Genomic DNA, 17,520 nt, shown 5'->3' with positions numbered 1-17,520 from the left:
GGTGACAGATCTAAGAGGTGGAGCCTTAGTCCAGCTCACTTGCTCTTTTCCTAGGGTCTTGCATCAGTTTAGGCTTTGTGGTTGACCTGGCTCTCCACTGTTGATTGTATACTTTTAGGAAAAAACATCTGTTTTTCATCCTACCAAATTAACACCAAATTGGGACTTTTTTTTTTTTTTTTAATCTGAAACGAAGCCAAGAACTCAGAGGCAAGCAAATAAATTTCTGAGTAAGCCAAATGATTTTATAAAATTTGTGGCCTGTGTGTATTTGAGGTCATTTCACTCAGCCCCCTTTATTCCTAGATTCAATTCTTCTAAGTTGGAATATCAGTGGACTTGTGCATTTCTCTGTGTTTGTACATAGTGGGGCAGTGGTGGTGGCTGCTATTAATTTGAAGTGTGCTGAGAATATAGACAGCCCTCTGTAGAAGTCATAACATTGGAAATAAGGACATAGTATAGATATCAAGACATGTGGCTTTAAATATCTTCTTTGCCACTGATAAGTGTGTCACCTTGAACAAATTAATTACTTTAGGACTGAGTTTCTGTGAAACACTTTCAGATAAAACAGATCCACCTGTGGATCAGCAAAGATGTTTTCCTAAAAGTTGTTTCCTTATAGTATTCATATCTGCATTTAAGTTGGTAAGCCATGTTATTACTTGGTAAGTGTCAGAAAACTCAATAGATTATTATAATTGAGAATGGTATTTAAAACCAAGCTATTGTTTAGGTTATTATTTTTATTATTTGTTATTTTCTTGAATAGGAAATTTGTGTGGTTCGCTTCACACCTGTGACTGAAGAAGATCAAATTTCTTACACTTTGCTGTTTGCATACTTCAGTAGCAGGAAGCGCTATGGAGTGGCTGCTAACAACATGAAGCAGGTCAAAGACATGTACCTCATCCCTCTGGGTGCCACGGATAAAATCCCACACCCTCTCGTGCCCTTTGATGGACCTGGTAGGTATCTATTTAATTAGTAGAATATGAATGAAATGCGGTGAGAGGGCCCGAGTAGGAAAGCTGAGCCTGCTTTCCTTCTTGGGACTTGGCCCTCAAGATCTGCCCAGACAGGAACAGGCACCTGTTTAGGAGACTGTAGTAAGCAAATTTTTTCTCTTTATTATAATGATTGAAAATGACTCTTGATTGATGTTTTTGATTTTGTACAGGCCTTGAATTGCATAGACCTAATCTGTTGTTGGGCTTAATTATTCGTCAAAAACTGAAGCGGCAGCATAGTGCCAGTGCTGGTGCTGGTCACATAGCTGAGATGTCTGAAAGCGTACCAGTAACATTGCCGCCTGATAAAAAAAGTAAGATAGAAGTTTCCACAGAGGGAGCAACAGAGGAAGAAAATGACTTTTTTAATTCTTTTACAACTGTATTGCATAAACAGAGAAATAAGCCTCAGCAAACTCTTCAGGAAGACCTTCCAACAGTCATTGAACCTTTATTGGAAGTCACCAAACAGGAGCCACCAAAACCTTTAAGATTCCTTCCTGGGGTCTTGATTGGCTGGGAAAATCAACCTTCTACTCTGGAATTGGCAAATAAACCTCTTCCTGTGGATGATATCCTTCAGAGCCTTTTGGGTACCACTGGTCAAACATACGAACAAGCTCAGTTAGGGACAGAACAAAACACTCTTAAAGAAATTCCATTTATAAATGAGCAAGCTAATCCAAAAGCAGGGATGATAGATACAGGAGAAGCAACTGATGGTGAGGCCAAGGAAGTGAAAGTTAAAGGAGATAACCCTTCAGAATTGACGGATAATGCAGTAGGAGAAGAAGAGGCATCTGCCCTGGGGGTCTCTTCCATTTCTGCTGGGCCCTTGACAAGTCTTAGTCTCAGAGGTAAACCACCAGATGTTTCTACAGAAGCTTTCCTAACAAATTTATCAATTCAGTCAAAACAAGAGGACACTGTGGAGAGTAAAGAGAGAGTGTTGAAAAAACAGCTGCTACAAGATCAAGAGAATAATTTGCAAGATAACAGGACTTCAAATACTAGTCCTCCCTGTAGGTCTAGTGTATCGAGAGGAAATGTAGATGGTAATGTGAGTTGCAGTGAAAATGCTGTTACTAACACGACAAGGGCCCCGCAGTTTATCAACCTGAAAAGGGATCCTCGGCAAGCAGCTGGAAGAAGTCAGCAGGTGGCTGCTCCCGAAAACAGAGAAGGAGAAGGCTGCCGTCATGGAGAGAAGCCGCCACTGCCTGGCCCATCGCACTTAACTGAGCAGAGCAGCGTGGAGGAGAAGATGCCTTCTGTAGAGAAAAGCCCCTGTGTTCAGCAGAGTGATGATTCAGGGGCTGTACAAGACTCACCATCAGTAGAAAACATACAGGCTTCTCAAGTGGAACAAGCAAAACCCTTACAGGAGATTTTAATGCAAGATATTGAAACTGTGCACCCATTTCGAAGAGGATCAGCAGCAACAGCATCTCATTTTGAGGTTGGAAACACATGTCAATCCGAATTTCCTTCTAAAAGCATCAGTTTCACTTCCAGAAGCACCAGCCCCAGAACAAGTGCAAACTTTTCACCCATAAGGCCGCAGCAGCCCAGCCTTCAGCATCTCAAGTCTAGCCCCCCTGGGTTTCCATTTCCAGGACCTCCTAATTTCCCCCCACAAAGCATGTTTGGATTTCCGCCACATTTGCCACCCCCATTACTTCCCCCTCCAGGCTTTGGCTTTGCCCCAAATCCCTTGGTTCCCTGGCCACCTGTTGTTCATCTGACCGGCCAGCCGCAGCGTATGATGGGTCCCCTCTCACAAGCGTCAAGGTATCTAGGCCCACAGAATTTTTACCAGGTTAAAGACATTCGGAGGCCAGAACGGCGCCATAGTGACCCTTGGGGTAGGCAAGACCAGCAGCAACTGGACAGACCATTTAACAGGGGGAAGGGGGATCGTCAGAGGTTTTACAGTGACTCACACCACCTGAAAAGAGAGCGCCACGAGAAGGAGTGGGAGCAGGAACCCGAGAGGTACAGGCGCAGAGACAGAGCCCAGGACAAGGACAGAGACAGGAAGGGCAGGGACGAGGGGCATAAGGATAAAGAGCGGGCACGGCTGCCTCACGGGGAGCGCGGGGCGGATGGCAGGGCGGGCAGGGAGAGCAGGAGTGCAGACAGGAAGCCCGACAAGCCGAAGGGCGAGGACCAGGAGAAGGACAAGGAGCGGGAGAAGAGTAAGCATAGAGAGGGCGAGAAGGACAGAGACAGGCACCACAAAGACAGGGACCACGCTGAGAGAGCTAAGAGCAAGAGGTAAAGCCGGCGGGCGGCCGCAGGGGTGCGTTTAATAGCTGTTCGATGTCGTGTCTTTGAAACTTCATGACTGCCTGCTAGGATCGTGCCATCTTTTGAATGTTTAATGTTGGTGGCTTGCAGAAGAATAAATTGTGTGTGTGGGTGCAGAGTGCTCTGTGCCAGTGCTCATCGTCCCTTCTTCATACCAACAGCCCTAGTTACAGGAATTTAATATTTTTAAAAATTTACATTGCTGTATATTCAAAGATTTGTTTTATTAATATGCAATAAAGGCTTAGAAATTTTAGTTTTATTCCTTAATTGGTAAATATGGTTAACTGTGGAATATATTTACCACCTCTAGTGAATGTCCTTTCTATAATGACTAATTTGAGAGTAATGTGTACTCTGTAAGTTTGTTTTAAATTGCACTGTTTTTAAAGAAACTCTAGAGGAGCAACAAAAGCCAAGCAACTTCGTAATCGGATTATATTAATCATTTCGTTGAGCAGTTTTTGACCAAGAATCAGAAGCCCAAGGAGTACATGTATTGCTTTTAATCTGCACTCACTGAAGGCGTTTATTATTGTGCTACAGCTTTGTGGTAGTCCATTATTTTCCTTTCTTTTTGGCTCTTCAGAAACTTGAATACTTAAGCCTGTACATGATCTTGTGTTTTGCTATCCTTTTTACTGTAAAATGTAAATATTTTAAGGGATATTTTGATTCTAAATATGATAAAAGAATTTCTCACCTATTTTGTGTGTGTGATTTGAAATTCAGTAGTAAAAGAGTTTCTTCTTTGAGGCTTTAAATACCTTTAGACGATATTCTCTTACTCAACCAAGAGCATATAGGCTGAGTAAGATGAGGGGAAAAATGATTTCTTTGTCTTAGATTATAGGCATTGAGATAAATCATGTAGTTCTGACGAGACTAGAATTTAGAGCTACTGCTGAAAAACTGCAGCTGTAATCCAATTTATAGGTGTGTTTCTGAAAACTGGTGCACCATCAAAATTTGATACACCGACTAATCATTGTAAGACCATAGAAATTTTAAGAGAAACATGTGAATCTCTGTTAAATGTGTAATTAGCCCTAGCTTGTTTGAGGAGTAAATAACTATAATGTTGTATGCTCATTTTTCTTGAAAGCACAGGGAGGCTATTGTTAATCCAAACCTAAATTTATTTCCACCCTAAATTGCATAATACTGTATTGATTGCTTTAATTTAAAGCAGTAGCTACCAAATGATGCTAATCCTTGAGATCAAAAGGAGAGAAAGAAAAGCCAGTATTTTTATTTACCTGTATTAGTGAAGGAAAATACACATGACTTCACAAAATTAGGAAGATAAAGTTTGTTTTCTTAAAAAGTTTACAGATCGTTTGTTTTGAAACTGAATCAGCCTTGCCGTTTTTAACTGGAGAGAAAATGAGTGGAAATTCAGAACCAAATCATTTTGTCTAATTTGCAGCAACTTGAAATCCCTTTTTTTGTCATCCTTTTCCTCTGAAATTTATCATCATGTGGAGTCTGAAACAGGCTTCCCTTGTGACTCAGATGGTAAAGAATCCACCTGCAATGCAGGAAACCTGGGTTCATTCCCTGGGTTGGGAAGATCCCCTGGGGAATGACATGGCAACCCACTCCAGTGTTCTTGCTTGGAGAATCCCATGGATCAAGGAGCCTGGCGGGCTACAGTCCATGGGGTCGCAAAGAGTCCGACACAACTGAGGGGCTAAGCACAGCATACAGCACAGGTTCTGAACCAATAGGATTTATATTTAAATAAAAGTTTTTGTTTTTTTTTAATTTTCACCTTTTATTTTGGAAACTAGCTTGTTAGAAAACAAATCAGTCTGCAGATTAAAAAAACTAAGGTCAGTCAGCTTTTGCATCATTATGAAGAAATTGTTATTAAGGTTTTACCAAAAAAAAAAACTGAAGTTGCTCTGTCGTGTCTGACTCTTTGCAACCCCATGGACTGTAACCTGCCAGGCTCCTCTGTCCATGGGATTTTCTAGGCAAGAGTACTGGAGTGGGTTGCCATTTCCTTCTCCAGGGGATCTTCCTGACCCAGGGATTGAACCCAGGTCTCCTACATTGCAGGCAGATGCTTTACCATCGGAGCCACCAGGGAACCCCCCCCCCAAAAAAAAAACGCCCCCAAACCAAGGAAACCTTAGGTTTTTTATTTCACATACAGCATCCCTTGGTAATCAGTGGGGAACTGGTTCCTGGACCCCCCCCCCTCCGATACCAAAATCCGTGGATGGTCAAGTCCCTTATATAAAAGGGCATAAATTTGCATATAACTTATGTACTTATATACTTTAAATCATCTCTATCTAGATTACTTACAATTTTGTAAGTCTAATACAGTGTAAATACTATGTAAATAGTTGTAAATATGAGGCAAATGCTATGTAAATAGTTGCCAGTGTACAGTAAATTCAGGTTTTAGTTTTTGGAATTTTCTGGAATTTTTCCCCCCATCTGATGTTGAATTCAAAGATGTAGAATCCACAGGTGTGGAAAATCAACTATTTGTATCTCAGTAAAGGTGCTTTCACTGATCCAGCTGATCAGACAACAGGTTTCTTCTGCAAGATACAAGTAAAGAAGAATGGGTTAACCAACTGAGGAAAGCCTTTAAGTCTGTTTTTGATTACTCTTAGCAAATAGTTTTTATACATAGAGCTGGGAAATTTAAAATTCTTTCTTCGTGTCTAGTAGAGTCATGGCTGCTGAATGCTGGAACCAGGTCTCTTAACCCCAGGGACTGACTACTGTGGAGAGTAAGTATGGGTATATTGAGTATTTTGAGGCTTTTGTGAGGAAAGAGAGGGAAAATGAGGAAAGTTTTCAGTGAGGAGCAGTAGCTCCAAAGCCATTATCATGCTTTGTCTCGCCCACCAACCATCCTTACACAAACTAGTGAAAGTCATCTCTCTGTTTCTCCTGTTTTAAGAAAAGCTTGCTCTTTAAAAACAGCTTGATGCTTTAAAAAATTTAGAACAATCTTATGATAATTCAAACACTTGCTAAGTAACATGTACCAGGATGTCTCAGTGTTACCAAGTCCACTCCTTGTAATCCTGTGTCAGTGAGAAAGCCTCCCTGTACCCTCTGTGGGTCAGACCTCATGCTGAGTGCTTTATGTGAACCTTGGTCAGCCTGCAAGGTGAAAGACTTACCTTAGAGCTGAAGAAACTGGTACTCAGAAACCGGTACTCCACCGAGTTTGGATTGCTGTTGTCAGAACTGGAACCCTTGCCCAGTTCTACTTTTCTCCAAAGTTCAGTGGTGCGGTTGTGCTATGAGGCTGGAGAATGGAAGAGGGACAGAAGCCTCATGAGTGCACTTGCCTTTCACAGCCCTTTTTCCTGCCGTCTCATCTGCCTGTGGACCACCCATGCCTCAGAGTGAGCAAGAAGACATGACCAAAAGCCTGTGGGTTCTGTACAGACGTGCAAAGTCTGTATTCATTTCAAACCCTTGTTTGCCAGTCCTCTTGTATTACTTTCCTTTTGCTGCTGTGACAAATTATTACAAGCTTAGTGGCTTGAAATCACACAGATTTATCTTACACTTCTATGAAGTAAAGTGTGATGGGTATCTCTTGTGTGAGAGGGGGCATTCCTTATCTGGAGGCTTTGAAAATAACTTGTTTCCTTTCGTTTTCCATCTTCTGGAGGCTGCCCGCTTGCCTTGCCTCATGGCCCCTTTCTCCGTCTTCCAAGTCAGCGACATGAGTTTTACTCTCTGCCATCTCTGACCCTTCTTATTTCTTGTTCCACTTTTAATGACCCTTGTGAGCACAGTGGATTTATACAGATAGTCCAGGACAGTCCTACTTTATAGTCCACTGATTGGCAACTTCAATTCCATCTGTGACCTTAATTCTACTTACCCTGTGTAACCTAGCATATTTACAAGTTCCAGGGATTGAGATTTACAACTTTGAGGGCCATTATTTACATTACTAACTTGCTTAAATTGTAGTGAACCAGATCTTAATTACAAGTCTTTTGGAGTTATAAAACATCTAAGGCCATATAAATGCTTAAAAGTTAAGGGAAAATACAAACAGTAGAGAAAAAAATGGAGTGACAAGCCTCTTGAATATTAACGTGTTTTTGTATGTGTGATAACATAAAAGTCAAGTGTTTGCGGTCATTAGTAAGTGGCAACCTGACATAAAATTTTAGAGGGATCGGAGGAGATGGATATAATGCAACTGGTGTGTTCATACATTGAACTCTTTGCTTTAATAAGACCTGGTTCTTCATTAGCAAGCTCTTAGAATGCATGGAACTTGATTTATGCCCAGCCACTGTTAAAAAAACTGAGAAGAGTTATATGTAACTTCACCAGTTAACAAGTAGTTTCCCAAAGCAATTCATGAGTAAAATTGGTTACTGCTATTATGAAGGTGCCAAAAACACCCTGATTCTTTGATTTGTTCCATAAAAATTTTCAATAATTCACGTGTAGAGCAAGAGGGTACATGAATGTGTGAGTTGAAACACACAAATTATGTAAATAGCTAGAAGTGCAATTTCTTGGCTAAGGTATTTCAGCTTACTTTAAAAAATATTCTCATGTTTATATTCAACACTTGTTACAGAAGCATCATGTCGTTTGTAGTAAAATTATCTGAAAGGTTTTTATCAATTATTTTTATTTTGTGCTAGAAAAGCGTATCACATAGGAAATTGTCCTCAACACTGTCATCACTTCAGGATAGCAAAAACAAATAATGTTGATAATTTACCACATGAAATTTTGGATTTTAAGGTGAAAAAATATTTTAACCATTTTGACCTATGAATTTTACCTACAAAATTTAGGTAGCAGTTTCCAGTCTTACTTGTGCCTATTCTTCAGGCATTTGTTCAGTTTTTGGATTTCAGTGGTGAGCAGTACCCTATTCAGTGCTTGCAGTGAGGTGTAGAAGGCATCTGAATGTAAGGTGCCAGCTTTGAGAAGCAGCTTGGAAGCAGCAGTCCTCAAAGATAACTAGTTTCAAGACCCCTTTACACTCTTGAACAATTATTGAGACCTCTAAAGAGCTTTTGTTTTTATGAATTTTCTATACTTAGCATATTAGAAATCAGAATTTTATGAGCACTTTTTTATTTTTTACATTATCTTAATTGGAGGCTAATTACTACAATGTTTTGGTGGTTTATGCCATACATCGACATGAATCAGCCACAGGTGTACAGATAGATGTCCCCCATCCTGAACCCCCCACCCACCTCCCTCCCTACCCCATCCCTCTGGGTTGTCCCAGAGCATCAGCTTTGAGTGCCCTGATTGTAAAAATAAATACTTGTTTGACAGTAATCTCATTCTATGTTAATAACTTTATATAAAATAACTTCCAAGCTAAATCAGTTTAGTTAACAGAGTGGTGGTTTTCATATTTGTACATCTCTAATATCTGACTTAAGATGGCTGGACTCTCTTCTGCATTTAATGTTTAGTAGTAATGTCATTTCATTCAAAATATGATAAAGGAAATCTGGCTTCGCATGGATTTGTTGTTGAGAAAGGAATCACTCTCTTTGTGGATCCCCTGAAAATATCTAGGGGTCCTCAGAGGTCCTTCAACTATACTTTGGGGAGGGACTCTTTAAAGAAAAACCAAATGTGAAGGGTGTGTGGTTTAGGCGAAGCCTTCATAACCTTACTAGAACAACTTTCTTGCTTTTATGCATAAAATGTGTACCTTTAAAAGTCAGCTATCAAAAAGAATTTATTTAGAGCATTTGTGATCTCAATAACTCCAAAGTTAAATGGTATGGACTAAAGCAAGTTTAGGGCACAGTTTTTCAGCATATTTGGAGTTGTATGGTTTCTGTTAAAAAACAAAACCTTAGAATCAATGCATAGACATTCTTCAGTTTTGCCTTACATTTTATGTTGCTCACACACTTTCCAATGTTGATAGGAATAGTATGTTTGGGGGCATTTGTATCTCATCAAGTGATAAAAAAAGTTCTTAACTTTGGCTCTGGAGCTTTTCTAAACTAGCTTTCTGATTGCAGTACAGGGGCAAAAGTAAAAAAAAAAAAAATCTCTGCAATGATAAACTTCACCTAGCTTCTTTGTATAGACTGGAATCTGGACAGGCAGATTTTGCTTTTTAATAGCACTGGAAAGTTAAATGTGCATCAATCCTATGTGTGTAAAAGCTTTCCTCCATTTAATACATCAGTTCAGTCGCTCAGTCGTGTCCAACTCTTTGCGACCCCAGGAACTGCAGCACGCTGGGCCTCCCTGTCCATCACCAACTCCCTGAGTCCACCCAATGTCCATAGAGTTGATGATGACATCAAACCATCTCATCCTCTGTCGTCCCCTTCTCCTCCTGCCCTCAATCTTTCCCAGCAACAGGGTCTTTTCCAATGAGTCAGCTCTTCGCATCAGGTGGCCAAAGTATTGGAGTTTCAGCTTCAACATCCGACCTTCCAATGAACACCCAGGACTGATTTCCTTTAGGATGGACTGGTTAGTTCTCCTTGCAGTCCAAGGGACTCAAGAGTCTTCTCCAACACCACAGTTCAAAAGCATCAATTCTTCGGGACTCAGCTTTCTTCACTGTCCAACTCTCACATCCAAACATGACCACTGGAAAAACCATAGCCTTGAGTAGACAGACCTTTGTTGGCAAAGGAATGTCTCTGCTTTTTAATATGCTATCTAGGTTGGTCATAACTTTCCTTCCAAAGAGTAAGCGTCTTTTAATTTCATGGCTACAGTCACCATCTGCAATGATTTTTGAGCCCAGAATAAAGTCAGCCACTGTTTCCACTGTTTCCCCATCTATTTCCCATGAAGTGATGGGACGAGAGGCCATGATCTTAGTTTTCTGAATGTTGCGCTTTAAGCCAACTTTCTCACTTCACTTTCACTTTCATCAAGAGGCTCTTTAGTTCTTCACTTTCTGCCATAAGGTTGGTGTCATCTGCATATCTGAGGTTATTGATATTTCTCCCGGCAATCTTGGTTCCAGCTTGTACTTCATCCAGCCCAGTGTTTCTCATGATGTACTCTGCATATAAGTTAAATAAGCAAGGTGACAATATACAGCCTTGACGTATTCCTTTTCCTATTTGGAACCAATCTGTTGTTCCATGTCCAGTTCTAACTTGCTTCCTGACCTGCATACAGGTTTCTCAAGAGGCACGTCAGGTGGTCTGGTATTCCCATCTCTTTCAGGATTTCCCACAGTTTATTGTGATCCACACAGTCAACGGCTTTGGCATAGTCAATAAAGCAGAAATAGAAGTTTTTGTGGAACTCTCTTGCTTTTTTGATGATCCATCGGATGTTGGCAATTTGATCTCTGGTTCCTCTGCCTTTTCTAAAACAAGCTTGAACATCTGGAAGTACACGGTTCATGTATTGCTGAAGCCTGGCTTGGAGAATTTTAAGCATTACTTTACTAGCGTGTGGGATGAGTGCAATTGTGTGGTAGTTTGAGCATTCTTTGGCATTGCCTTTCGCAGGGAATGGAAAGAAAACTGACCTTTTCCAGTCCTGTGGCCACTGCTGAGTCTTCCATATTTGCTGACATATTGAGTGCAGCACTATCACAGGGTCATCTTTCAGGATTTGAAATAGCTCAACTGGAATTCCATCACCTCCACTAGCTTTGTTTGTAATGATGTTTCCTAAGGCCCACTTGACTTCACATTCCAGGATGTCTGGCTGTAGGTGAGTGATCACACCATTGTGATTGTCTGGGTCGTGAAGATCTTTTTTGTATAGTTCTTCTGTGTATTCTTGCCACCTCTTCTTAATATCTTCTGCTTCTGTTAGATCCATACAATTTCTGTCCTTTATTGAGCCCATCTTTGCATTAAATGTTCCCTTTGTATCTCTAATTTGCTTGAAAAGATCTCTAGTTTTTCCCATTCTGTTGTTTTCCTCTATTTCTTTGCATTGATTGCTGAGGAAGGCTTTCTTGTCTGTCCTTGCTATTCTTTGGATCTCTGCATTCAAATGGGTATATCTTTCCTTTTCTCCTTTGCTTTTCACTTCCCGTCTTTCCCCAGCTATTTGTAAGGCCTCCTCAGACAGCCATTTTGCTTTTTTGCATTTCGTTTTCTTGGGGATGATCTTTATTGCTGTCTCGTGTACAATGTCACGAACCTCCATCCATAGTTCATCAGGTATTCTGTCTATTAGATCTAGTCTCAGCGGCGGCTGAGAGGAGCTACCGTGGGTCAGAGGTAAGGGGCAGCGGCTGTGCTTTGTTGAAACAGCCGTGAAGACAGAACCCATGTCCAAGGTAAGAGAAACCCAGGTAAGACGGTAGGCACTGAGAGAGGGGATCAGGGGGCAGACAGGCTGAAACTACAGTCACAGACAACTAGCCAATCTGATCACATGGACCACAGCCTAGTCTAACTCAGTGAAACTAAGCTATGCCGGTGGGGCCACCCAAGATAGACGGTCATGGTGGAGAGGTCTGACAATGTGGTCCACTGGAGCAGGGAATGGCAAACCACTTCAATGTTCTTGCCTTGAGAACCCCATGAACAGTATGAAAAGGCAAAAAGATAAGACACTGAAAGATGAACTCCCCAGGTCGGTAGGTGCCCAATATGCTACTGGAGATCAGTGGAGAAATAACTCCAGACAGAATGAAGGGATGGACCCAAAGCAAAAACAACACCCAGTTGTGAATGGGACTGGTGATAGAAGCAAGATTCGATGCTGTAAAGAGCAGTATTGCATAGGAACCTGGAATGTTAGGTCCATGAATCAGGGAAATTGGAAGTGGTCAAACAGGAGATGACAAGAGTGAACATTGACATTGTAGGAATCAGTCAACCAAGATGGACTGGAATGGGTGAATTTAACTCAGATGACCATTATATCTATTACTGTGGGCAGGAATCCCTTAGAAGAAATGGAGTAACCGTCATGGTCAACAAAAGAGTCCGAAATGCAGTACTTGGATGCAATCTCAAACATGACAGAATGATCTCTGTTCGTTTCCAAGGCAAACTAATCAATATCACGGTAATTCAAGTCTATGCCCCTACCAGTAATGCTGAAGAAGCTGAAGTTGAACAGTTCTATGAAGACCTACAAGACCTAGAACTAACACCCAGAAAAGATGTCCTTTTCATTATAGGGGACTGGAATGCAAAAGTAGGAAGTCAAGAAACACCTGGCGTAACAGGCAAATTTGGGCTTGGGGTACAGAATGAAGCAGGGCAAAGGCTAATAGAGTTCTGCCAAGAGAACGCACTGGTCATAGAAAACACCCTCTTCCAACACCACAAGAGAAGACTCTACACATGGAGATCACCAGATGGTCGACACCGAAATCAGATTGATTATATTCTTTGCAGCCAAAGATGGAGAAGCTCTATACAGTCAGCAAAAACAAGACCGGTAGCTGGCTGTGGGTCAGATCTTGAACTCTTTATTGCCAAATTCAGACTGAAATTGAAGAAAGTGGAGAAAACCACTAGACCATTCAGGTATGACCTGAATCAAATCCCTTATGACTATACAGTAGAAGTGAGAAATAGATTTAAAGGACTAGATCTAATAGAATACCTGATGAACTATGGATGGAGGTTCGTGACATTCAATAGATAATTACAGATTTTTTCTTTGCAACTTTACACATGCTCCTTATTACTAAGATTTCTTTCCTCCTTACTTTCCTGTTCTACCTGTTTGTACTTTCTGACAGTCATGTGTTGTCAGGTGTTTTTTTTGGTGGCAAAATTGTCATAAATCCCAAACTGAAAATGTTAAGTAACAGCAGTGATGACTACCCCCCAGTCTAAATGGAGGGGGGGTGCAAATGTTGTTCACAGTTATGTTAGTAACGGATATTTGGGCAAAATGGACTTCCTCTGTTATGCTTTTAAAGGTGCAGATATCAGGACAAAACTTTTCAATAACATTATTCAGAACCTGTTTTAAGCTCAATTTGGAGACCTGTATAATTGAATAGTTAAACGTAAATGAAGTTTAACTTAAAAATTTGATCAGTTATATAAGTACATGGCTTAAAATGTCAAGAAATTCTCCAAGGTGTATGAACACAATCCAACAGTGTTAGCACTGCTCTCCAGAGGTAACTGCTTTCAAATCTGTTAGACGTTTCTTAGGATATTTGCCTTTATATTTGTGAGTGACATGTATATGCTATTTTTGTTTTTTACTTACAAAACTAATATCTTTTGACAACTTACTGTGGAAGACAAGGATTTAACCTTTACCAGCCAACTCTCCTTTCCCCCATTTTCCGCCTCCCCACAGTCACTCAGTGGTTTTTGGCTTAGGTCCATATTCAAATTTCACATTATTTCAATTGTAACTATTCATAGCTGAGCCATGTAATAGACTATGATATTTCCTTTCTTAATAATGTTAATTTTTCCTTTGGTTAATACCTTTTACCTTTTTTTAAAATTTTTCTTTGTATCACTAATTTATTCTCACCTAAATTTCATTTAGAAACAATTTATAGATGAATAAACACTAAACTAATGGAGTGAAAACCAGGAATCAGATAAATTGGATGTTGGATAAAATGCCCAAAGTCTTTTCTTCAGCTATATTTTATAAACTTATATAAAAAGAACTGTTAACATTTAAACTATTTCAGGTAATAGTAAACAGTTGATTTCCAGTAAACAATATGCCAGAGAAATAACTATCAATACATTTATATATATATATTTTATATATTTAAATTACTAATTTGTTAACCTAATCTTGTTCATCAGCATTACAAACATTGTATCCTTCTGATTTAATTAACTTATTTTTTTTGTATCCTGAAAAAATACATCTTTAATTTTGTCAGCAAAATTTCTTTTAAAAATCTCTTGAGTAACAATAGTTACATTTTGGCCATATTCAAAGCCTCCTAGATAACAAATACCTTCATAGTTTAGGGCAACACATTTTTTGTTTGGATCGGTATCCTCAGAATTAGGTTGTAATCTAGGTAAGCTTTAATAAGAGTCTGCTTTTGAAGTATAATTAAATGATGCCATTTATTCCAACAGAATGTTCCATTGCTATAAATCATAGATACAGAGATACTTTCTCCTAAGTTAACTGCTATTTTCAAGGTCTGATTGTGGAGGCCAATTGCCAGAAAACCATTTTCTTCATTTTGAGCTTTTCCTATCCATACAATTAAACCTTAAGTTTCAGTGAAATTTAAGGATATAGTAGTGAACTGAAGATTGCTTATTCTGTAATCTTGATCAGTGTATTTAATGTAAGGATTAGCCGTGAATTTTGCAGTTGAAAAAGAAGTATTGTTTTCACAATACCTTCCCACCCAACCCAGAGCACAAACAACTGTAAGAAAATCATTGGTGAGGTATATATAGAGATTGGTGGAGGCAAAGATTATTCAAACAGTACAGACTGGTCACATGTTTCCAGCCCAAAGTGGCAAGCAACTGCAAGAACAAGTTGTGCCATTTACTATACATTTACCCCTATTTTTGCACACATTGTATCCACAGGCTGCCCTATCACAGTCACCTACATTTGAACCACATTTTGCTCCTAATTCAGTTAATTGTAATTCTTGATTATCTATAATAACTTCCTGGACACAACCGTGAAAACCTATGGGTTCATTTGCTGTTGCCATGGGATTTATAATATTTAAGGATGACACTCCTTCAATGTAGAAATCAGTATTTGTGTCCAGGGAGCTCATCTTAGTCTTGGCGTTTTCTGTTACATTTATCCTATCCAAATCCAGATAGCTTTCTGCACCATCTCTTCCTGCTTTAATCACATGCTAAGTACTTCTATTAATAGTACTTTTTGGAGAGTTTCTAGAAGGATAATTCTGTCACCAAGATTGTAGCAGATTTGAACAGAACCATTTACTAAAGAGATACATAAAAAATCACCTCCCTCACTTCATCAGAGCAGTTCTTCAAGTGATTTCAGAGTCCTGGCTCCCAGGTTTGAAGTCCTCAGAAAATCCATCAAATAAAAGTGGAGAATGAAAGAAAAAAACATTAAAATAGTTACTCTAATTAAAACTCTTGCCCTTTTTTTGAGGGGGGGAGATTACAAATTTTGATCACAATTATTTTTTTTTCCATGTTTGGATCAAAATATATCTATACTTTCATACAAATATCCTGTATTCTTTTGTTCTGGAGTTGGCCACATATATTATCCCTATTTGTCAAAATGTTTCACAGTGAAGGAGTATATTGTGGTACCAAGTTAAAATGAGGGTTTTTTTTTAACTAGTTAAGGGTTAATGTGTAAAGAATTAAGTTGGACGCTTTATTCCAAGGCACTGATGCTGTTTTTGATAAACTGGTGGGTGAGGGGGGATAAGAAGTGATGACTGGAAAAAATGCACAAACTAAAAGGTGAGAATTCTGTTTTATTTGATGGATTTTCTGAGGACTTGAAACCTGGGAGCCAGGACTCTGAAATCACTCTGAAGGACTATTCTGATGGAGTGAGGAGTCCAACCAGGATTTAATCAACAAAGACCAGGTAGTCAGAACATCAGAAGATTACTGTTAAAACCAGACATTTCAAGTTAAGGAAATAAGTGCTTTTCCATGTGTGGGAAGATGCAAGAGTCTGGGCTCACTGAAATCATTCCTTTTATACACATGTCAGCTATCTGGGGCCAGTATCCTGGTATCCTGTCCTTATCCCGAGTCTTCAGGGTGCACTGTTGGTTCAGGGGCAGGGGGTGAGGTGGTGGTAGTGGTGGTGGCTTCATCAACTGATGTCTAGATTGTGGGTGTCCTGTTTCCTTCCTGAGTTCCCTCAGGGCTTGCCTAGGGAGGCTGTCATGTGATGGCTGGATGGTTGCAACATCCTGTTTACTGATAAGGTAACAGCATTTCTCCTTCACATAAGTGAGCAGTTAGTGGTGGTGCTATGAAAGTCCTGCATCTTGGGCTTTCCCGAAGTTTCAGCCATGCTCTTGGCATCAAGTTCTATCTACAAGTACACAAATCTCTAGTTGAACTCTGCTTGGGTTATTTTGAAGGCACTTCAAGCTCTGAAGTTTGTCTCAATTTGTGAACTTCTTCCATACACCTGGTCTTTCCAAACTCAGTCACTCAATCCATCCATTTTTCAAATATTTTAAGTGTGATCATGGGTCTGCATAATCAAATGGATTTTACTAGCATTTTGTTCATTGTAAACATCTTTGTTCTGTCCACTTCTCTCCTGCCACTCTAAATTTACTATCCTCCCTATCTTAATTTTTTGTATTTTATTGTTCAGTTTGCTCATTTCAAAGTATCTTTAGCAGAAACAAAACAAGTATCAAAGTTTATCTTTTAAAAACTTTTTTCCAAAATTAGAGATCTAAAATCAACTAGGGTAATTTTTATCATTTTGTTTTGAAGTTTTGGACTGTTTTTGGACTGAAATTGTTCAAATTATTAAATTCCAAAGAGAAACAGAAACCTTGTTAAAAATTAAGAATTTGCTTTTCACCGTATGAAAACTTAACTAGCTGCTGATGTCTAATGTGGGTTTTGACATTGTGTATTAAGTGTTTGGGCATTTTTACTAGTAGATCTTCTTAGGAGAGGATCAACTAGAAGCCTTGGTTAATGTTTACAGCAGACAACTCTTAGAGAAGGTCAAAGTACGGGGCAGTCACCTGTATTTTATGCAAACTTAAAAGAATGAAACATACTTTGCTGCTGCTGCTTAGTCGCCTCATTCTTGTCCGTTTCTCTGCTACCCTATGGACTGCAGTATGCCAGGCTCCTCTGTCCATGGGATTCTCTAGGCAAGAGTACTGGAGTGGGTTGCCGTACCTTCCTCCAGGGGATCTTCCTGACCCAGGGATCGAACCTGGGTCTCCTGCATTGCAGGCAAATTCTTTACCACTGAGCCACCAGGGAAGCCTTGAACATTTTACCACCTGATTTTTAATAAGTTTATGGTTTTCATTGATAATTACCTTCAAGTTAATCTAAGTCTGAGAATGTAGATATAGATTTAATATTTTAAGGTTTTCATGAATTCTTTACATGAGTGTCAAATGCAGCACTAGTTATGACATGAAACTGATAAATCTCTTTTCATCTTTGTAAATAGTGTCTAATGGACGGAAAAAGGAAAATCTTGACTATTATGAAATGAAATGCAAAGCCATTTAATAACAGATGTAACAAGATGTGCTTTTTTTCTATGTGTGTTAATGTAAATGAGCTTTTTATTTTATATA

General features: G+C 39.5%; 1 protein-coding gene and 2 long non-coding RNA genes across 18 annotated transcripts in view; 2 read left to right on the top strand and 1 right to left on the bottom strand.

Annotated features, from left to right (window-relative positions):
* The window catches only part of PHF3 (PHD finger protein 3), a 92,840-nt gene extending 88,811 nt beyond the window's left edge, over positions 1-4,029 (top strand). For all 16 annotated transcript variants that reach the window (XM_081530080.1, XM_081530074.1, XM_081530079.1 and 13 more), the window contains 2 exons: positions 776-971; positions 1,184-4,029. In XM_081530080.1, the coding sequence (XP_081386206.1) occupies positions 776-971; positions 1,184-3,294 (2,307 nt within the window). In that variant the 3' untranslated portion in view covers positions 3,295-4,029. The remainder of the gene's footprint in view (positions 1-775; positions 972-1,183) is intronic.
* Positions 1,956-5,918, bottom strand: LOC145521460 (uncharacterized). Its single transcript, XR_014065396.1, has 2 exons — positions 5,355-5,918; positions 1,956-4,870 (listed from the first exon to the last, which is right to left on the bottom strand). It is a non-coding gene; the product is annotated as an uncharacterized LOC145521460 (long non-coding RNA).
* Positions 5,919-6,011: 93 nt separating this feature from the next.
* Positions 6,012-17,520, top strand: part of LOC145521463 (uncharacterized) — a 39,627-nt gene continuing 28,118 nt past the window's right edge. The window contains exons 1-3 of the long non-coding RNA XR_014065398.1: positions 6,012-6,076; positions 10,799-11,006; positions 11,481-11,583. This is a non-coding gene — a long non-coding RNA (uncharacterized LOC145521463). The remainder of the gene's footprint in view (positions 6,077-10,798; positions 11,007-11,480; positions 11,584-17,520) is intronic.

This window comes from Giraffa tippelskirchi, chromosome 9 (genome assembly GCF_054371585.1).
Source record: "Giraffa tippelskirchi isolate mGirTip1 chromosome 9, T2T-mGirTip1v1.2.pri, whole genome shotgun sequence".
Classification (NCBI taxonomy): domain Eukaryota; kingdom Metazoa; phylum Chordata; class Mammalia; order Artiodactyla; family Giraffidae; genus Giraffa; species Giraffa tippelskirchi.
This window is presented reverse-complemented; position numbering and strand designations above follow the sequence as displayed.